The following is a 23,444-nucleotide window of genomic DNA, read 5'->3' as shown; positions in this document are numbered from 1 at the left end:
GATGCCCTTCCAGCTGCAACCCATCACTGGGAAACATCGATTCACACTCATAGAATTTAGCCTTCCCAATTCACCTATGCAGGGGAAACCGGAGCACTCGGAGAAAACCCAAGCGAACACGGGGAGAACATGTAAACTCCATCCAGCCCAGTGAGATGTTCTAACATTATTTAATCCTTCATTTAACCATCATGATGCTGACAGTCGCCCAACTGACAGCGCATTCACATGCATTTATTTAGCAGTAAAATTATCCCAGGCGCTAATGTTGCATTATTAACTAAATGAAAAGTGTTGACAAGGCATTTGTTGTCCACTAAAATTAGTCATTGGTAATGTTGCATTGCTTTTCCAATGTGTTATGAGCTGTCAAACAGTGTGTATATATTTCCTGCAAATAAATCGCTAGTTGTGGGATGTTGCAAACTTGTGTTTTACAGATGTAACCAGTGGCTAGTTGACGTCGACTTGACTTAATATAAAAGTGTAGGGATGCACAATATATCTGCGCCCGTATCGTTATCGTCCGATAAACGCTATTTTTAAGATTATCGTTATCGATCCGATGTCATAATTAGGCTGATATATTTAAGCCGATAAATGACATCATTGTACAGACCTGCATGATTCGCTCGCGTGGGCGGAACATGCTCAGACTTGTCCAGTGCACTATGGAGCTCTCCTCACACTGTTTATTCCTGCAAAGTCCGTCCTTTCTTCACGTGGCATTGCTGTGCGTTAATAACCACGTTCCATATTATTGTAGATATGCTTGATTGAGAGTCATTGTGTAGTTTGCTTCAAAACGCCTCAGGAAAAATATTACAAGTGTAAACCTTTCCTGCTCTGTCTCTTTGTTGTGTTAAGAGATATCAGGGTAGATTCACTTATTACTCCAGGGCCGAATAATATTAGTTTCGGGGTAAACTCTTTTCGTTGCAGCTGGTGAATGAAAGAGGACACATGTAACTTGGTCCAAAATATTTATTACTTTCCGTGTGGTACAACAAATAAGTCACCAAAGAGGGAACATCACAGAAAATGGTCTCATTGCGAAAAAAAACGCTCCTCTTTTCTCTCTCCCTCTCCCTCTGTCTCACACACACCCCAAACCGCAGCCCAGTCCCATTGAAGGACCCGCACATTTTACAACACCTATAAACATAACGGTTGTTTGTAATCTGATTATTTGTTATTATCAACGCGTTGCTGGTCATGTGTTGTTGATGTAAGATTGTATTCAGTTTGATCGGAATCTTCAAATTTATTATAACAAGCTCGCACGAGAGCTGTCATCGCACACACACACACACACACTGTAGCATGGGGGAGAGGCAAGAGGTGAATCCAGTCAAAGGGGCTCTTAACTAGCCGCTCGTTCTGTCTTTATATTCTGCTCTGTGTTTGTCAAAGTCAGCTCAATGCAGGTTTTGTATCAAAATCTGACTCTGATGGCAACTCTGCCTCTACAGTTGAGTAAAACTCTCAGTGGTTTATCATAAACTTTTCATCAATCATTTTCCCGTGATTGACGGCAAGCACGAGCGCAGATGCGCCTGATTGACAAGCAGCGCCTACATGTGATATGTCAAAACGCCAAATAGGAGGAATCTGTGCCGCATTTTCTTAACGTACTATCTGTATTTAGCTGTTGGCTTGTACGGTGGCTCTAAACTGTCAAAACACCTCTGATAAAGACTTATTCGAACATGACATATTTGTCCATGTGTACATCACTGTAACATGTTTTATTCATGATGGTTTCAGTTCTTAGCTCTTTCATTTTCATCTTATTTAAATATATTTATCTTGCTTGTTAATTAAACACCATTTTGTTATTTAAACTATTATTTTTATGCAACAATCAACTTGCATGTTAATTTGCTATGAAGAAAAGGAAATAATTTTTTGTATGCTGATTTATGTGAAATCGTGAATATAGGTCTATAGTCACCTTGCAAATTTGAAGTTATAGCCTTTTTGCTTTGTGTATAGGCTATTCAGTTCATAGCAGCAGTTCAATCTTTTATGAAGTTTGCTGTATAAAAATATAACAATTAAAAATATTTATGATTATGGCCCTATACATATCGGCTATCGGCCTCCAAGTCTGAAGAATTATCGGTTATCGGTATCGGCCAAAAAATCCATATCGGTGCATCCCTATAAAAGTGAACTACCAATAATCTATACCCCTAGTATGAACCCTGTTATACTCCTCATTATCAACCAGTCCTATAATCAATTCACAAATTCACAAACAGGGTTTCTAGCAAATGCTGAATCATATGACAGAAAAACAGAGAATGAGAAACCAAAACTGCATCAGTCCTTGGACCCAATTCTAAGTCCCACAGCCATTACACAGTGTCCACAAGAAATATAGGAAAGAGCACTAAATAAAACAAAGAATTAATGAAAGTCCTGTTCTTTTGCTAGTGGATCAAAAGCATGTCTCCAAATTCAAGAGGGGGAAAAAACACACACAAACAATCATACCTTCCAGCCAAAGATAAACACAGAGAGCTTTTCATGAGATTTTGAGGTTTAGCCAAAGACTGTGATGGAGGAGATATGTAAACAATGGACTATATAACAGTATTAACACGTGTGCCCTGCAGTCCTGTCCACAATTTATGTTTTTAATCTGGCGTCTACTTAAAAGGAATAAAAAGCTAAAGTGCTCCTTTGCAGCTGCTGTCTTTTTGCAGAAACCCTACTCTCAGCTTAGACAGCACGTACCACCCACTGACCGTCTGATGCATATTGCAGACAAGAATTGCATATTTCAAAAACCTCCAATGCGATTGGTCGGCTTCAACACCACTGGAACTTTTGTCAGACCACCTGGAAATTCAAAGCTTTTGTTTGTTATTCTGTTTGCAGAGAATGTATCCACCCCTCAATGGCATGTGAAGACAAAATTGATTGTGAATGGTTGATTTACCTGTAATATGAACTCATGGGCAGTTCTTGGTCAGAACAAGCTAGTGTGGACTAGTTGGACCACATTGGGTGCCAATAATAATAAGCCTGCATGCAATATTGAGTAAAACTATTTTTAATTGTACCAAGCATGCACGTTTGCTTTTAAAAGTCTTAATTTAGTCTTAGCTTTGTTATTGTAATAATTTTTTTTTATGAGGAAAGGGTTGGAAATAATATTTGTTTATATACTTTTTCTGTATAACTATACTGTTATTTCTGTAAAAGTTTAATAAACAGATTTTAAAAAGTCCACTTGTCTTAAATAAACATAAAATATATAATATTAAAAAGTCAGCACGGTGGCTCAGTGGTTAGCACTGTCGCTTTAAAGCAAGGCCACCGGTTCAAATCTTGGATGGGCCTTTGGTATTTCTGCGTGGAGTTTGCATGTTCTAAGTGGAGTTAGCATAAATTGGCCGTAGTGTGCCAGTGTGAATGCGAGAGTGTATGGGTGTTTCAGAGTACTAGGTACTAGGTGCACCTGAGGTGATCATTGTCAGTTTATCCTGTTGAAATAGAAGCTTGTGCTTGTGTTTTGATCCAGGAATGCAATACCTAGTTTACATTCTGCACCTTTTATCATATATAAATGTGTTGCTAACATGTTATCCAAGTGGCTATGTTTTATATCTCTGTTTTTTAAGTGCATGCTTTATATCTCTGTAAATACAAGATAAATTGATTTAAAGCCTTTTTCAACCATATATTTGGTCCCACTTTATATTAAGTGTCCCTAACTACTATGTACTTACATCAAAAAAATAAATACAATGTACTTACTGTGTTTATAATGTATTTGAGAACACTTGTGGTGCTTTTGAGTTAGGATAGGGGTTGAGTTATGTACAGGTTTGGTGGCATGGGTAGGTTTAAGGGTGGGTTAAGCTGTAAGGGATGGTCAACAGTGTATTTACAAATGTAATTACAAAAGTTAATTACAGATGTAATTACATGTATTTAATCAAGCATAAGTACACAGTAAATACATGTATTTACACAATAAGTACATTGTAACAAACTATTAATTCCTATGTAAGTACATATTAGTTAAGGCCACTTAATATAAAGTGGGACCATATATTTAAATCAATCATAAATAATATTATAAAAATAACAAATGCAATGTAAATAACAAAGTTAATGAATTAAATACTAATTTATGCAGTGCAATTCCAATTCTTCCTTTTACAAGAGTCTTACAAATGTGTTAACATGTGCAAATATTTCTGAAAAGTTCGCTATTTTTTCTTCTTTTAGTTTGTGAAACCTTAGTCACTCTTTAAACACACACAAAAAACGCTTAAAAAAAGTTTGGAGCTGAAATGAATTGATTTTCTGCTTTTACAGGTTCAGTTGGTGGTATTTTGAGCACTGCAAGACTTTCTTCATCTGCCACATCTGTGGTTTGGCATTAGAAAGGAGAGCGTCCGAAAGAGAATATATTCAGACAGACACTTCACATCCTCCCGCCAGTGACTGAGTCTGTCTGTGTGTGTGTGTGTGTGTGTGTGTGTGTGTGTGTGTGTGTGTGTGTGTGTGTGTGTGTGTGTGTGTGTGTGTGTGTGTAACTGACGTGGCAGATGAGCCGCAGTGCATTTTAGGGTGGATAAGGTGATGATACAAACATTCCTGAGTGGAACGTTCCAGATGTGCAGTATTTACATCATCATGTCATCTCGCTGCAGTTTTTGACATCCTAAACCAAAACAGCAGCAATTTATGAGGGTGAAAAACACATGTAAAACACACTTTGGCAAAAGCCTCCAATTCATTCTGGAACAATGCAGCTTTTTCTCTTGCAGTACTTCTGGGTGTTTGAAGAACAATAAACTGCACAGAATCCATGAGCGAAATACAGAGATGAGCACTGAGCAATGGAGAAAGCTGAGTCAGACAGTCTCCTCTCTCAATCTCTATCAGTCGCTGTGCCGCAGATCCACAATCAGTCAGCATAAGCCTCAACTTGGCAGTGACTTGATCCACCTTCTAGTTCCTTTGACGGACTGTCTGAGCTGACCGAAGCACATTCACAAGTCTGCTCAATAACACCAGAGTAAAGAACCTGGATATGCTTAATTGCGACAATCCCGCCTAGACGTTCTATGGACTTAAGCTGCAACAAATGATTATTTTGATGATTTAAAAGCTTTGATTTATAATTCAGCTTTATAGTTATGTGAAATTCTCAGATATGGATAGGGCTGGGCAATAGAATGTAGATTTTTTTCTTTTGCATCTACATGAAGCCTAAAAGCAAAGTAAAGTGACACATAGTTTGTGTTTAAATAACTGACTGAACACTTATTTCAAAGTCAATTTAAGTTTTGTTATTAACTGTGCTGCCAATACAATCAGTGGCCACTTTATTAGATACACTTTAGTACCAGGTTGGACCCTCTTTTGCCTTCAGAACTGCCTTAATCCTTCGTGGCATAGATTCAACAAGGCACTGGAAGTATTCCCCAGAGATTTTGGTTCATATTGATATGATAGCATCATGCAGGTGCTGCAGATTTGGCGGCTGCACAGCCATTATGCAAATCTCTTATTCCACCACATCCCAAAAGTGCTTTATTGGGTTGAGTCTGGTGACTGTGGAGGCCATTTGAGTATAGTGAACTCATTGTCATGTTCAAGAAACCAGTCTAAGATGATTCGTGCTATATGACATGGTGTGTTATCCTGCTGGAAGTAGCTATCAGAAGATGGGTACACTGTGGTCATAAAGGAATGAAGATGGTCAGCAACAATACTCGTGTAGGCTGTGGCATTGACACGATGCTCAATTGCTACTAATGGGCCCAAAGTGTGCCAAGAAAATATCCCCCACACCATTACACCACCACCACCAGCCTGAACTGTTGATACAAGGCAGGATGGATCCATGCTTTTCATGTTGTTGATGCCAAATTCTGACCCTACTATCCGAATGTCTCTGCTAAAAATAGCCCATCACAGGTTTCTGTAAATCAGAACTTAATAATTTTCCATAAAATATGAAAACTTTATTTTGCTTACATGTACGTGTTTGGTTCAATGAAGCATTCATAAGTATTGCATATTTTTACATAAAAATGCATGCTTCATTGAACCAAACATTTTAAATTGTTTTTATATACATTTTATTTTGTTTCATGACAAAACGCTTTATGAGAAAAAGCATTATCCATGCTCTCACCCATAATTATGATCCTCTACCTGAATTACATTATGAATTACATTATGAATGACAAGGTTAATTAAAAAAGTTAATTAAAATCATAATAATTCATATATATTCAATACAAAACGGCAGGAAAAAAAGCATCAATTTAAAAAAAATTCAATGTTTTGTTTTGTTTGTTTGATACCACATTAAAATCTACTTGACCTATTGGATCATTAGCCTATTGGTTAGTGTGCAGACGTATACCACAACAGTGCTCGGGATATGCCAAGTTCGTACCCCAGCTCGTTCATTTACTTCATCCGATTCACCTATAGAGCATGTCTTTGGACTGCGGGGGAAAGCGGAGGACCTGTAGAAAACTCACATGAACATAAGGAGAAGAACATGCAAGTTCCACACAGAAATGCCAATGGGTCCACCAGTGACCTTCTTGCTGTGAGGCGACAGTGCTAACCACTGAGCCACCGTGCGCCCCACTATCCTGTCAAATAAAGGACAAATAATAATATTCTGGTCGACCAATGAGATTGGCACTTTTGGTCATGTTTCTGAGCTGCTGAAGTAACAGTCAAACTCAACTTGGTAGTGCTTAAGCACAAAATGGTCAAGGCGAGCACACATTAATTGCCGAGCACGAATTCAAGATTGGTGAGTTTCATTTAACTTAATATTTTTCATGGCTTGTAGCTTTTGAAAGGTATTTATGTGCTGTAGTGGATGAGGTTAAACAGAAGTGGAATAACGTATGTAGTACCGGGGTATTTCTGTTCTACATTAAGCGCCATCTTATGTCAGGGAGGGATTTTGAATGCTCACTTGGCCCATCGCTAGTGGAAGTTTCATTTGCACGATGCCTGCAAATACAAGGAACAACAACCTTTAGTGTTTTGATATCACCAAGACCATAAAGTAACTACAAAATGCATTTCACTGTTAAGATATTTAGTTAAGTTAAACGAAAGACAAAAGAACTTGTTTGCTCAATTTTTACAGAAATTTAACATTAAACCTATTGTACCTGTGATTTGTCTGGTAGACGCGCTTGCTTAGTTATACATATTGTAAATATAAACAATAAAATAAAATAAGGAGATTCTTGTAGTTAGCATCTGGCTGAATGGTGGTTTAGATGTTTCGGATTGCTCCCTTGAGAATGTAAGAAAATCAGGAATCATACCGAGGGTTCTGTAATGCCTAGTTCAGACTGCGTGATTTCAGCCCCGATTTAGGCTCGCTGACAGGTTTTGAGAAATCGCCGACAAATGCCTGAAGTCACAGGCAAATAGCTGCTCGTGCATGTGAGTGACAATCACACAGTATGAACTTTCAAAGACGTGATCTGAGAGAATTGCCGATGAGTCGCCGTTGCCTGTGAGATATTTGGCATGCTAAATATCTGGAGCTGTCGGCGATTCAAATCATGCCGTGTGAATTTAGTTTTGACTGAAAATAACATCAGCCATCGCCTACAGCCAATGAGAGAGCAGCTTTCACTTGTGTGTGCGTGTGTGTATACCTGCTGCAGGCCAGCGGGAGGCTGGGGGAGAAGTTAAAAGCACTCTATTTCGGTTTATTTGGACCCACGAAATGGAGGAAAAACTAGTGGAGGTTTGACAGGACTCAGGAGCAGCTGTGTCTGTTTGACGTTTCATACAGAAAGAAATTAGTTTATTATCAACGTTGAGGAGAAATGGCTTATTCCCTTTAAACCCAGGTGAGCAAACATGTACATGTTCTACCCCATTAAAGGCTTCTTTCTCATTATGTAGTTAATAACAAAAGACATATTACGTGTTTTTGGCTGTGAGACGGTAGTTTGGATGAAGTTGTTGGCGATTCTTCCCATAGTAAAGTCATGCAATGTGAATGTCCCTGTCGCCGATCCATCTTGCAGTGTAAACAAAGCAGCGACGTAACGCTAGCCCAGATAGTCATGCAGTGTGAAAACATCTGTGACATGACTACTTTGAAAATCATGCAGTCTGAACTCGGCATAAGTGTAGGAGGACTATAAAATTTACAAATAACATTATGCCATAAACTCACAACTCTGACTTTATGGTCAGAAAGTACAACTAATAGGAGGCTCGTGGATTCTGTGACAGCAACCAGTCATACACAGCTTAATTCAGTATCTGCTCTATGGACCCTTTTCATAACACTGTTGACACATTTAACGCTCATCGGCATCTTAAATCCTTAAACGATTTTAATAATTAGATTTTTTTTAACTTATGAACATTTATATGTAGAGCAGGGAACAAGTATTGAACACATCTCGTTTTTTCCTGGATATAAAATTTCTAAAGGAGCTGTTGACATGGAATTGAACCAGATTTTGGTAAAAAATAAAAATAAAAAAAAATAACACAAACATAAAAATAAAACAAAATTCCCTCAAAAAATCTGAAAAATGAGTTGTGTGTATTAACATTGAAATGACACAAGGAGAAAGTACTAAGCTACAGAAACATATCGAATACTTTATATAAAAGGCTTTTTTGTTGATGGCAGCTTAAAGAAGCCTCTTATATGGAGAATAAAGTTGCATGAATTGCTCAGGTGTGAGTTTTTCACAAACCTAAACACAGTGTAAAAATATTGAGGGTTTCTTGATCAAATCTGATCTTTATTTTGTATTCCCCATTAGATTATAGTCTAGTGATTGGCTGGGCCATTCTACAGCTTTATTTTCTTTCTCTTTAAGCATTCCTTTGCTGTGTTTTGGATCATTGTCTTGCTGGAATGTCCGCCCTGGTTTCATGTTTATCATCCTGCTAATGTAGATGTTGGACTAAAGCAGCTAATATTAATTTACAATGATGAAGGGCAGAGGGTTGCTGACGAACTTCTGAGAGATTTCAGCTGCTGTCTGGGCTTTCACTGCCTTTCTACAGCTCTCTTTCTTCATGTGTTTAATACTTTTTTACAGTGCACTTTATTTTATTACGCCTAACTTAATTTTCTGTGGTTGTTACTAATTTCAAGTCAATACGACCTATAAAATGTGTTTTCTGAGAAAAAATGCTGACGTGTTCAATACTTATTTTTCTTGCTGTATTTATGTATGTATTATATCATCTTTGCATCAAATTACAAAAAACAAATTACCACTTGTGTAAGGTGTTTATTACGCAGTGTCTGTTGGCAGGACAGTCAATTTGAAGTTGTTCTCTCTTGCGGCTGCCATTATCAGTCTTACACTATTGTTTTCCATTTTCTGAAAGTCCTAATGACACTATCATGGAGCTTTTTTATTATTCGAGCAAATAGGATTGTAAAAAAATACATAAATTTGTTGTACTCTTCCATTCACCGAACCTAAGTTTACCCAACTATAAAGACTTCCGCTACTTAGTAACCCAGAAATTGAAAAGGGTCCATTAATGTTTAGTTTTTTTTACATTATCAATTCTATGTTTCCTTCCTCAGGTCCTACTAGTGTTGAAAATGGCATGCTATGGGTCTGAAAATTGGGAAAGACTTTGTTTAAAAGTAGAGAAAGTCAGGTCCACCATTTGATGTGTAAATTACAAAGTATTAAATCTCGAAAGTGCTACAAGGCAATGTCATAATAGTGGGATGTCCTTGTCTTAGGCTTACACATATAGCTGATATATGAGCATCATTTTGACACGTCTTTGAAGAGAAAACAATGGAAAAGCGCTGACTTTGAGAGGTCCTTCATGCACTAAAGCGCAGTCATGGTAATAAGACACCAAGCGTAGGGGGAAACAACAGGGAATTTCTAATGCAGTTGCTTTATATTGCATGACTGCATACAACTGAACAGATGAGTGTTTTAAAATCATACACAAAATGTGTATTTAATTTATTCTTATACACAATTGCACATGCTTCCCCCACAGTCCAAAGACATGCGGTACAGGTGAATTGGGTCAGCTAAATTGTCCGTAGTGTATGTGTGTAAATGAATGTGTATGGATGTTTCCCAGAGATGGGTTGCAGCTGGAAGGGCATTCATGTGCTGGATAAGTTGAGGGTTCATTCCACTGTGGCGACCCCAGATTAATAAAGGGACTATGCCGAAAAGAAAATGAATGAATGACATGCACATGCTTTGTGAAATGATTGAGTTTGCAAAAGGAATACACTAGATTAAATTCAACTTCCCTCTATTGACAGCACATATTGTTCGGTTACGACAGTCAATAGCTTTTACCCTTCGTTCAGCTCAACAAAATGGCAGTTACAACAAATAAACCCCTTAGGTACAGTCATAACATTAACACAACACTGAAATGAAACTTAAAAAAAACAAATGTTTTCAACATTAATGAAACTTAACTAGCACAATTCAACCAAACTGATGTGCGTCTGAGTCTAAGTGGGTATCCAGCCTTATATGTACATCACTGAACAAACCAATCAGGTGACAGCTGGTATTGAAGCAGACAGTCAAGTAGATAGTGGAGATCAATAGCTGATGGTTTATGGAGCACTAATCCCATCTGATTAAGAATATTGACTGCCTGAAAAGCTTTAGGACTAAATGGAAAGCAATTCGACCCACCGCCAATCAACAGTATGGCCAAGCAGACAGCTATTGGCCATCTTCTATTACCTAACATGAGGAATCTCACACAAGGAAAGCCACACATTAGACAGACGCAGGCAGATCGAAATAATAACTTGCTTTTTACTTGACTTGAAGGGATGGGCATATCAGAAATACTGATGATGCATATCACAGTAATACACAAAGGCATAGATTGCGTTACAATTATACTGTAAATGGAAGAGCTTACACTTAACATTAAAGATGAAAAATGGTTGATGTATAAAGAAAATAAACTCATCCCCAGCTAAGAAAACAGTAATTGTTAGAGAAATGGTAATCTCACTTCTAAGCTGCGTCCCAAATCACATACTTATGCACTATTTTACGCCATTTTGTAGTGTAAATAGTGTAAGTAGTGCGTTCACACTGAAAACTCTAAAAATAATAAGTGCCCTTTAATTACCCAGTTGATGCACTCATTCAGCCGCTAAAATGAAGTGTGTAATGACGGACACTTCACGCACTCAACGACCGCAGGTTTGCTCACGTAGCGGAAGGGGAGGAGCTATCGGGCGCACATGCTGGATAACTTTATTTATTGTGGATTGTGAAAGCAAAATTCTCCTATAAGAGTGATTATTGCGCCTCCCGATGGTGAATGTGGTTATACTCACAGCAGGTATTATTTGATAATTCGGTTGTTTTTTTACTGATTTGGCAACCGTCAAACGTCGTCATCAGGGAAACGGTTTGAATTTGCGCTTAGTAAAAAATTCCGATTTGGGACGCAGCTCTTGACTTTGTTGGTGTGCATGTTACATTTAATTTTAATAATAATGCATTAAGATGTAAAAATATGGTATGAATGTATGACATATGTCAGTGTTTCTCAACTGGTGGGGGAACATTTTCAGTGGGTCGTGGAGTGCGTGGTCAAAAAACCAATAAAAGTTAAAATTTTTACTTAATTACCTTATACCAGACTTTTATTTTGAAATGCACGCATGACAACTGTACTGACTTTTCTGGAAAAACAGGATAATGATCTGTGGATAAGCGATCCCTTTGGAATTAACGTGGAAAGCGTCACATTGCCGAGCAACAGAGAGAATCAGCTGGTGGAGCTATCATGTGGTAAGACGATGAAAAAGAAATTCAGTGAAGTAAGCCTCTCCCAGTTTTGGTGCTGCGAAGTGCTTTCTGAGTATCTGTCCTTTGCCACTCGTGCGATCAAATCCATCCTACCATTCAGCACTACATATTTGTGTGAAAGTGGCTTCACTTCCTTGGTTCAGCTCAAGTCAAAGCAAAGGAACAGGTTGGACATAGAGCACGATCTTCGGTTAGCAATGTCTGCCATCACCCCAGACTTTGAAAGGAGTAAAGCACATCCTCAGTTATCTGCTTCTCAAATTACTGTTAAGTGAAACAGATGTTTATAATTGCTGTCATATTAGATGTAAAATGGTCATGATTGTTTTAATCATTTTACTGTAATTTGCTGGTTTGTTCTGTTCAACAGGATCAGTGTTAAATTTTTATTAAGAGTTCAGTTTAGTTCATGGTAACTGAACCTTTCTTTACCCTAACCACTGTACTGAATTACAGTATTTGTCGTTTTTACTTTATAATATTTCTATAATTTGATACATTTTGTTAAATGACAGCAATAACATATTGTTTATTTGAAAGTCTTGGTGCTTTTCTTATGATTTATCTGTCACTACTTGTGTATGTTGACAAATAAATACAAATGAATTATAATTTTTTAAATTACATTATAGTTTCTAGAAATTTGGGTCGCGGCTTGATGACCATGTCAAAATGTCAACCCAGGCTCATTCTGAAAACAAAGTCGTTTCAGGAGACCGCGTAATACGTCCCGGGAGGTACGTACGGCTGCAGTTTTTGTTTTTGCGAATCCGCGAGAGGTCGCTGAGTGCGCTTTTTCGCATCTCAAATGCCTCTCGCGAGTGCAGTCCGCGCCCGCGCTGTTCTCGCGTGAACCCACCAGAGGCCGCTGTCCGACTGACTGGATGATTGACTGCGCGACTGGCCAATCGGCTGACCCGCCCTCCTCCTTCCCTAAACCCAACCAAATTTACCGATTGACCCGCCTGCCCGCTCACTTCCCTAAACCAGACCAACAATTTACAAAAGCCGTCCAAAAAAAGAAAAGCCCTCGTCTGATTTTTTTTTTTACCGCATTTTCGGATTTCACCACATTCTCACCCTGTTATGAAACTCGTTCACTTTATTTTTTGGATTCAGTTTTTGTCTTACCTGATTTCTGGAACTGCTCTTCCCTGGACTCGAAACCAAACTCTCTGCATCTCAAGTCTGCCAACATACTGAGTAGACAAACGGGTTGCAGCGGGAAAGCCCTCCACACGGAGGTAATCGGTCGGCCGGTAAGCGCAAAAGGGAACAGCGTCACACCGCCCCGTAGCGGTCGCTTGAAAAAAATAAATGCAGCCGTACGTACCTCCCGGGACGTATTTCGCTGTCCGCGGGACTACGTTTTCAGAATGAGCTTGAGTTGCAAAATGTGGGTCTTATGGCCAAACCAGTTGAGAACCACTGACATATGTATTTTTGCTGAGTACAATATTCAGTATAAATGTGTCATACCTATGTGCAATATCTTTCTGTTTTCTTGTTATTGTTAATATGTACTTTATTTTATTTGTATTGTTAAAATATATATTAAACTTATAAAAGTAATAAAATAATTGTACACTGTAAGCTCTGTGAATAAAGATTTAGAATACTCCACATCTTAATTTGATTTCTGCTTAGTTTGATTATGACTTTAGTTGGATTAAGGTCATCAAAAATCGCTGTTTACATAGTAGACTCTCAATCAGAGTATTGTCTAAAATTTTAATTGTATTAAAATCAGAGTATTGGTGAGAATGTAAACGTACTGACTGTGGGAAAACGTTAACACTCACCAGCACACGATCTCCAACTTTTAGGTCCTTCTCTCCACCTTTCTTCACCGATCCACTGTCAGACATGTTGGATCCGGACTCGTTGCCGGTTTTGACAGAGCTGTTAAGAATGCCTTCTCTGAGCGGCATGACCACGCGCTGTCCGGAAGCTCCTGCTCCACCTTGGAGCTGCGCGTTCTGCTGCTCATCGCTCCCATCTCCAATGGGTTGGCGTGTGAGCTTAGAAGGCCTCGTGAAGATGCCCTGCAAAGCCTGGCACTCGAAGTAGCGCACGCCATTGACAGAGCCATCGTTTTTTCCAACCAGATCATTCAGCACCACTCCTGCCCACTGTCCCGGGGAAAACTGGGTCTCTCCAAGGTAGGCGATGACTCCCGGCTTGACTCCGTTCACCCAGACACGTTCACCGACTACAAAGTCGCCGGCCACCTCGTCGCCAACCTCAGAGGCTTTGGAGCTGGACTTGTCTGAGGCGTTGCTGCTTGGGGTGGGAGTCGTCTGCTTGTAGGGGCAACCTGTGGACAGATTTAGCAAAGCTTTATCAATATAATCCATGCCAGGTTGCCAAAGAACTGCCTCGGACTTTGTTAAAGCAAATAAAGATAGTTTATACTATAACAGACTAACAGAGGAGGTCTATGGAGCAAGACATTATGGAGGGTTCTGTGAAGCCTCAACTTTTTGAAGTATTTCTTTTTACTCTGCTATGTAAAATGTGTGTAATTTGAATCGGTCCAACCCGAGGTTGAACTAGAGCAGTAGGCGGATGAACTTCTAATTATGCAATATCAAGGTAATTACCATGAGTGGAGTTTGCTCCACATAAACAATACATTGCAGATTGTTACATTATGCTGCCTTTTTTGTGTGTACTAGGGCTGCAAAATATATTATTTCCGCAATGTCATAGCATGTGCAATATTCAGTAGTTGATCAGGTAGTACATCATTGTAGAGTTTATCTATAATATAGTGAAATATTATCGTTGACATGTTGCTCAAATTGAGATTATTATTAGTATTATTATTAGTATTATTAAGCAATTCAAAAAAGCTTAAAAGCACAAGAAATTAGGGCTGGGCAATTAATCCAAAAGTAATTGAAGTCGACAATCAGAACCAATAATCGATCAAAATTTTCCAGGTCAATTTTTTCGATTACGTTCCCTACCGAATGTGGAGTCACGTGAGTATGAATGTGACCAAAAACGTATGTGAGTTTGCAGTATACAACATGCTTTGTGAAAATAAAACTGCACAGCCCAAAAGAAATAATGCTCATCAACAAGATAAGAGCTGGCTCTCTATATATTTGTGTAAGACTTTTGTATTTACTTAACTTTTTTTTGGTTGTTTTTTAGGACAAAAGTGTCTCCAGCAGAAAACTTATCCAAAGATTCCATTTTAAAATGTAAAAAAAAAAAAATCTGTGTTTTTTAAACAAAAAGACAGCAGAAGTCAATTATTCATTTGAATTATTTAACCTGACATGTTTACTGCTTCAAAATATTATAAATGTTTACCAAATTAAAATATAATGTGTTCAAAAGAGGAAAAGGTTTTGTTTTTACCCAGATATTTAAAAAGAATATATTTTAGAGCAGTAATCTTAATACTGTGATACCATGAAACTGATATTTATATCTAAGGTTATCATACCATCAGAATCTTATACCGGCCCATGCCTATTATGGATGCGACATCTCTCTCTTATGGATATGACGGGTGTGAAATTCCCACTTGTTTGATTTTGGTAATTCAAATATTATATTTTGAAAACACTGACAGAGGCATTTTTAAGTATTTCTAAAGTACTGTAAAATACTTGCTTACACTAAATAGTTTCCGTATTTTGGTAAAAACTTCATATTTTTTATTGCAAGGTTGACATTTGCATAGAAAAATGCTCAAGTCTATATCATTTGAATATTTACTCTTATGTATTTATCTATGCTTGTAATTTGGCTATTATGTATTATGCAGAATAATCCTAATAGTAATAAACCTAAATGTATGAACTCTTTCAAAAATGACAAAACAAAAAAGCTGGTGAAATAGTATTTTTTGCTTTAAACAAAATATTGCAATATTTTTTCCCCAATATTGTGCAGCCTTAGAGTGTACCATGTTTCTGTACCTCCAGATTACTAAATGCATAATTGACCAAATCTTGCAACATTAAACATACAAACACTTCATTTCAACTTAACACACAACGCATTTACTTCAGTAGACATTTCTGAAGGAAAAGGAATATACAGGTTCAAAACCGTTATTGAACAACAACCATTCTTGTTTTTATACAATTTTTTACTTTTTTGATTCACTTCAAATATTAACTGAAAGGATGCATTTTAACTGATTAATGGTACCAGTTAAACGGTTTAAATTCTTGTTTTATTTATTTATTTTTAAGTTTTGCTGCATAAGTGTACAACACATAATTGTTAACTCACCGGGCGGTAGCCTAAAGCAGGTCACACACCAGAAGCGCCCCTCGGCGGCGCGCTGCGCAGCGCCATGCATTTTATAATTCTAAACATAGGTTTCTATCAGGATACACACACCGGCGCCGCAAGTCGGCGGCTGTCGGCGGCGCCCGGCGACGGCTCAGGACGCAGTTCATTTTTCAGCCGCGCCACAGAGCGCCATCTGATTAGTTTCATGTTAAATATCATTCGAATGTGCGCGTCTGGTGTGTGATACTTTAAACTGTCATGTACGCGCCGTGTCGCGGCGCCAAGCGGCGCTTCTGGTGTGCGACCTGCTTAACACATGCAACTACAGACATATTTTGCCAAAGAAGCTACATGAAATGAGAGTTGAATCTGCATCATAAACACCTCTGTGTCTTTGCACAAGTGAAGAAGCAAGCTGCAAACTTTCTGAAATGTTCACTGCTTTGCAATCAAGCGGACCACAAGTCGAAGCGTTTGGGTTTTCTCTCTATCAGAGCGTGCTCCACATCACAACAGATATAGTTTTGACAATTTAGTGTACAACCAACAAATCAGCGTTGTTTTCATTTGGAAAATTGCTGTTAAAGGTTCTTACGAAAAGATTTTTTTAAAATAGCCTACATAGTCTAATCTACGAATCAAACAAATCCAATCATTTAGACTACTTTATTTTTGCACAATGATAACTCTCACCAAACTGAGGCTTTGGTTTTATAGCTATATTAACTATCAAACATATATGAAAATTAATGCAATGCTATTTGTAAAAACAAAATGATTATATCGTATGCTATAGTAGCCTATGTTTTTAAAGTCAACATATGTGACTTGTTGTTTGTCTCCAATCATTTGCAGCATATGCGCATGAACCGCGAGTGAGAAAATGAAAATGAAAGCATAGAAGCTCTAAGGTAAAATCAGACGCTCAAGATATAATCTTTAAAATAATGACTTCTTGCGTGAAGATGTTCTGTTGTTAATATGTTTTGTATGTTGTTGTTCACATGTTTAAATAAATCAGTATTTTAAATGCAATCTTTAATGTGTCAGACACAAAATAGACAAATCAATTCTTTTTTTAATAAATAATAAGTTTATATAATTGTGACTGGTTAATGGGTAATATTCAGTTAACCAGTGACGGTTGTCATTTGGGAAAATTGAAATGAGCATCCTTGCATTCATTCATTCATTTTCTTGTCTGCTTAGTCCCTTTATTAATCTGGGGTCGCCACAGCGGAATAAATTTCCGCCAACTTATCCAGCACGTTTTTACGCAGCGGATGCCCTTCCAGCCGCTGTAATTGGATGGGAAGTTGATTAAACTCAAAAATGTTCTAAAGTTTGTTGTCTTTAAATTAAGTTGAGTCAACTGCAGCGTACTAGAGATAGAATGAGCTGACACATCATGATGTAGCCCAGTACGATGCGATCCTGGATTATCATCTATTTTGATCCTGGAGCATCATTTTTGTTCTAAAATGTAATTCATACCTATTCCCTACTCCTAAACCCAACATAAATATAAATTATTCCCAAAATCAGAGGGGAATAATAGTTGGATAACAATCACGTAGAAGTGCATTAACCTAACCGTAAACAGTAAATGTATCCCTTCATACTGATTCTGATTATTCTGATTGAAATGTTGTTCCAGGATCAACATAGAGCTTGATCCAGAAACATGTCCCACATCAGGTTAGGACAGGGATGGGCAAACTTGATCCTCGAGGGCCGGTGTCCCTGCAGAGTTTTGTTCCAACACTAGTCAAACACACCTGAACAAACTAATCAGTGTCTTCAAGATTACTTGAACTCTATAGGGAGGTCTGTTTGAATAGGGTTGGAGCTAAACTATGCAGGACACTGGCCCTCCAGGATCAAGTTTGCCCACACCTGGGTTAGGAGATATTATTGACTGGAAATGGAATCCAAGTCTATGATAGATACGTATCAGTTCAAAGGGACACATGAAAACATCCATATTTAGAATGTACAGTATCTTACAGCGCATCTTGTCAACACTTGTTACACAGCTCATTTAACGAACGGCATCAGAACACTTTCATCATTTCACGCATGTCTGGATGTCACTGCAGACTTCATGCAAGACTGAGCAGCACTCTAATTTATGAACAAATCTGGGTCAGTGGGATTCGCGGGGAAATTGTTTATGAACCTGGATGACATCCAGATGTGTCTCTTTTGACACATGCCACTTTCCCGATACTGTTTGAAGGATTCAGTGATGGTGTGTAAGCCACGGTCTTTTCATAAGTGTGTGTGGGGGGTTACTACTGGTGGGGGAGGGGATAATGACTGCTTTTGTCTCCCAATTGCTCCAACATGTTCTCTGAGTGATAAACAGTGGTTTAAGATATCTGATGTGAGGAAAATTCTGGGCTTGTTTTCAATCAGAAAACACCCTGATTGAATTTGCTGTTTAGAAGTGGCGAGTAACAACACTGGGTTGCTTTGCCTCATGAGAGCTGAAAGACTGTCTAAGTCGAGAATTTTGGTTGCCATTCAAATATTTTTGAGGTCAGAAGTTTAACACATTGGGACAGATATGTAAACGTCACCTGTGATGGAAATACATGAACAAATCTAGTTTTTGGAGGACAAAAAGCATAGAACACAAAGATGAATACCAATGGTGAGCATAATAGTACTTAATTAATGCAAGAGAACAAACTGGATTGGTTCTAATGGGCAAAGCAAGTGCCTGGAATTTTCTGTATTTGAGGTGCATTGATCATTTTTTAATCATTTTTCTAAATTAAAAGTGTTGTTGGGTAGTATGGGGACCAGGGGTCTGTTCTTCGTAGCTCGCTTAAATGATCTAAGGCCGTACTCACACTAGGTACAGTTGCCTCGAACCGGGCCAAAGCACGCTTGTCCCCCCTCCCGTCTCCCCCGACGGCCCGCGCTCACACCACAAACGGGCTTCGGCACGCTTACGTCAACGCTGCTGTGCTGTTCAGTGAGAAGCGCTCTCTCACTCAGCAGCACAGTGGAGATTTCTCTAGTTATATCGTTTCAGTCGTTTGATATGCCGTCAAATATTTCACCAAACAGTCCTTAGGGATGCGGGGACACGCAGTCAGATATTTCACCGAACAGATCCGCCACTTTTGGCGCTCATAAACAATTATAAAGCCCTCGTTCTGCAGGAATGTGGAGGTTTGCTGAAGGTGCGCATCTGTCGTGCAGTGAGGGGTTTGCGTCTTTAATAAACTACGGCAGTTTGCGTTCACTGAACAGTAAGAATTATTAATAAATCCATATGAAACAGTCCCTTAAAAGTCACGTCCCGCTTTCAGTTTCGGGCTTTGGCGCGAAACTGAAGCCCAAGTGAACCGCGCTCAGGCACACCTCTTCCAACCGGGCCAGGGCCGGCCAAGTGAACCGTGCTTGAGCCCGATTCAGCACACTCACACTTCTCAAACGATCCAGGAAACGGGCCTGGGCACGGTACGGATGGCATAGTGTGAGTAGGCCCTAAGATGATTTGGCAGATCCTGGATCTGTTCATCTTGATAACTGATCTCTGGCCAATTTGGTTGTTCAAACAAGTTCGTGAGTCAGATTAAAATGTCTGGATGAACTGATCTGAGATCGCTTTGTGTGTTGTGAAGGACTGATCTATCGATCCTCGAAATTATGATCAGCAATGCAACGATTGGCTGATGGCACAGCAGCGTAATGACATCAGCTGATTAATATTCAATTAGCCATGTAAGCTAAATTACATAAAATTCTTACTAAACGGTTTGTTAAATAAGATACACAATAACTTTACACCTTGTTGTTGGCTGCATGCTTGGCCCTTTCATTTGTCAAGCAATTTGTTTAGTTTTACAGTTAGAGCGGATTTTCCTTATTTTAGTAGCCATAGTAGTATTATTGTAGCCGGTTTCTTAATCGGTGTAAAGAATAACTGGATGTTTACTAAAGATTTTGATATTGGTACAGACGACTGCAACTTTTGTGAAGAATGAAATCACCGTCATATTAAATGTCAAAACATGTTTATGGCTGCATTTATATTATTACTTTTAAAAAAGTCACATGTTGTGCTTGTTTATTATCATACACAAATTGTACTAAAGCGATCTAAAAAGTTAAAATCAATAAGTTTTTTCTTTGCACCACCAAATGGCAGTCTTTGTACTTTCACTTTGGGGGTACAGATTGCACAAGTTTTATTAATATATATATATATATATATATATATATATATATATATATATATATATATATATATATATATATATATATATATATATATATATATAAAACTTTATATGGTTAAAAAATATCTACTGTTTTCCCAATTGTATATAACCACTACTGTAAGAAAATATCAGCATTTGGTACAAACTTTCAGTATTATCTTTGCTAGAAATGACCCAATCTAATCCTGTTGTTTATATGACATGAGCCTGCTCCCGACCAGGTTTGAGCTACCAGAACTTTTGCTTTGACAACAACTCTCAGATCAGTTTTAAAGAACGAACCGATCCTGGATCGTGTCAAATCGTTAATAACCAAATCCACCTAACTGAGTAATCCACGTAGGAGGAACGGACCCCAGATCTCACTTTACACAATTGCTGTTTATTAGTATTTACAAAGCACATATCAATGGCTTATTCTGCATCACTATATTCAAGACCCCTCAAATATAGCACATATTTAAACCTAACTGCAATGACAAATACCTTACTAACTCTTAATTAAATGTAAATTAGGATCGAAGTGTGTAGTAAATAGTGAATATGTGTGTGCCATACTTAAATGTCACCTGTTTGTATCTCTTTAATCTTTTGGGGGGAAGTCTCCATCATTTAAGGGGTAAAAGTATCTCATTACATAACATGTTACATAGCATAACATAAAGCTAATAAATATAAATCAAACACTTCAAAACGGTAGGTAATTTATGGCATTTAGGGAGAACTACTATAGCCTTGAAACTACATTATATAAATTGAATAAACTTGATAATAATATGCAATTAACAATGCAATTATTTCAATATACTGTTCACACAGGAAAAAAAGTTGCTAAATCACAATTATAACACATATTGCTGGTAAATTTTGCAAATGTGGTCAAGTACACAGTTTTACACAATGTTAAAGAAGAGTTAATTAGCTTCATCGAGGTCAGCGCAGATACTAGGGTTGGGCGATGTCGACCAATTTGGCATGGTTCGATGTCTAAAGCCTGGTTTTAATTTCTGCGTAGATCATGGCTCACACAATGCGTGTAGCTGTGCATTTATACTTCTGGAGCTGTTTGTGTTGCTCTGCAATAACACTTCAGAAACGCTAGCTGGCAGTGAGGTGTTACTGTAGGAATTGGCAGATGTGCAACATCTATAATCAGGAAGTAAACACAAAACAACAGTTTCTTTCTAGACCTCTTTCACGGGACTTCACACATAAACACCCCCACTCACACTCGTCGACGATACCAAGCCGACCAATTACAGAACTTGCACTATGCGTCATTGCGACATGTAGTTACATTTTGTGAGATGTCCGCCTCAGCGTCGGCGACGGCTATGCAAAGCATATGCATGCGCTTGACGCACAAGTATAAATCAGCCTTAATGTGAAACATCACAATGAACGATGGCATTGTCATCACAGGCAATCATTTGTAGCCTACTGTTTAAACTACCTGACCTGCATTGTCTTTGTTTTACCCATAACCAAATTATAAATAAATAAAGTACTCACAAAGTATCACCAGTCAATCACTTTTTCCACGGGACTCCAGCATGAATAGGCAGACTGATCTGTGTCATTAGAATGACGTCAACAAACTTGGTTTGTAAAAAAAAAAAATATGAACAAACAACATCAACCAACAAACCAACAGTATCTGAGGTTTTCGCTAAATTTACTAAGTACATGCATTAAAGCGAAAGATTGAAGCAGTATACTGACGCTGTTACCTGATAAATTCAAAAGAGTCCTTAGACAGAGACAGGATTAACTAAATATCACGTTAAACAACTATAGTGAGAATTTTATAGTGAGTTAGAGAATTGCTTTTATTCTTCATTTACAATAACTCTTTTTTTTTTTTTTTTTTTTTTTTAAGTAGACCATCACATGCAAAAAAAAAAAAAAAAAACACAATATATAATGCAGTTTGTTGCATGCTGCATAACACCATTCTAATGCAAAATGTCCATTAGACATTGGGGCAGCAGTAAAGTACACTCAGTGAAACAGTGCAGTGCAACATAAGAGGGAAAAAGTGTGTCTGTGTGTGCATGTGCCAGGACTGAAGAGAAGTATTGCACGAGCGCTACGCCATGAAGAGAAAAGTAGGCCCATTCAGGAAGTCCCGGCCCATTGCAGGACGTGAGCGGAGGCTCTGGTGCATTGCTTGCCCAAGTGGCAGCGTTGCTACGGTAACAGTAGATCAGCGAGAGAGAGACGAAAAAAAAAAGAAAAAGGAGAGATGCAGGAAGAAGGGAAGAACACAAGCCTCACTTCACTATTGTGCCTGCTCTCCTCCTCCCACCATCTCAATCCCATCATTCAGTAGCACAAGCTAACACAATGACCCCAGCTCAGCCTTTAACCACCCTCTGTACACACACAATCTTCTATCAGAAGCCCACTGTGGAGTCTTCAGTCTTGATAACTCCTCCACCTCAAACAGTCCTTTTTGTTTCATATGAAACTGGAAAAGGATCACCTGATGGCAAAAACCCAGTAGAACGGAGCAACATTAACAGCAATTAAAAGGCTTACCTGTTGGATTAAGCAATGGCAGACATAGAGAGTTCTCATAAAACTTGGTTTAAAAAATTATTATTACAGTGTAATACCGTATTAATTAATCAACCCAGGCTCATTCTGTTTACGTACCCCTATATACATTTCTGGATAGAGCAAAATACATACCAGGTCCTATGTTTTTTTTGCAGTTTTCGATTTGCAAATCCATTAGAGGCCGATGTGTCTGCTTTTTCAGATCTCAAATTTCTCTTGCGGGTGCCATTCGACTGACTGACTGACTGACTAAACCAGGGATGCCCCAAGCTCCCCCTTCCCTTCAACCCAACCAACAGTGTTTTAAAAAGCACTGATTGACCCGCCCACCCCCTTCCCTAAACCCAACCGACAGTGTTTTAAAAACCAATCCAAAAAAAGAAGAGCCCTTGTGTGATTTTTACCACGTTTTCAGATTTTACCACATTCTCACCGTTATTTGCTTGTTTATTTTATTTTTTAGCTTTTGTTTTTGTCTTACCTGCTTTCTGGAACCATTCTTCACTGGACTCAAACCCTGTTGTCGCGGTCAACTCTGCGATGCATCTCAAGT

General features: G+C 38.4%; 1 protein-coding gene across 8 annotated transcripts in view; it reads right to left on the bottom strand.

Annotated features, from left to right (window-relative positions):
- The window catches only part of clip2 (CAP-GLY domain containing linker protein 2), an 85,404-nt gene that overhangs the window by 44,410 nt on the left and 17,550 nt on the right, over positions 1-23,444 (bottom strand). For all 8 annotated transcript variants that reach the window (XM_073951529.1, XM_073951531.1, XM_021476654.3 and 5 more), the window contains exon 3: positions 13,634-14,148. In XM_073951529.1, the coding sequence (XP_073807630.1) occupies positions 13,634-14,148 (515 nt within the window). The remainder of the gene's footprint in view (positions 1-13,633; positions 14,149-23,444) is intronic.

This window comes from Danio rerio, chromosome 5 (assembly GCF_049306965.1).
Source record: "Danio rerio strain Tuebingen ecotype United States chromosome 5, GRCz12tu, whole genome shotgun sequence".
Lineage (NCBI taxonomy): Eukaryota > Metazoa > Chordata > Actinopteri > Cypriniformes > Danionidae > Danio > Danio rerio.
Note: the sequence above shows the minus strand (reverse complement) of the source record. Positions and strands in the feature narration are given on the sequence as shown.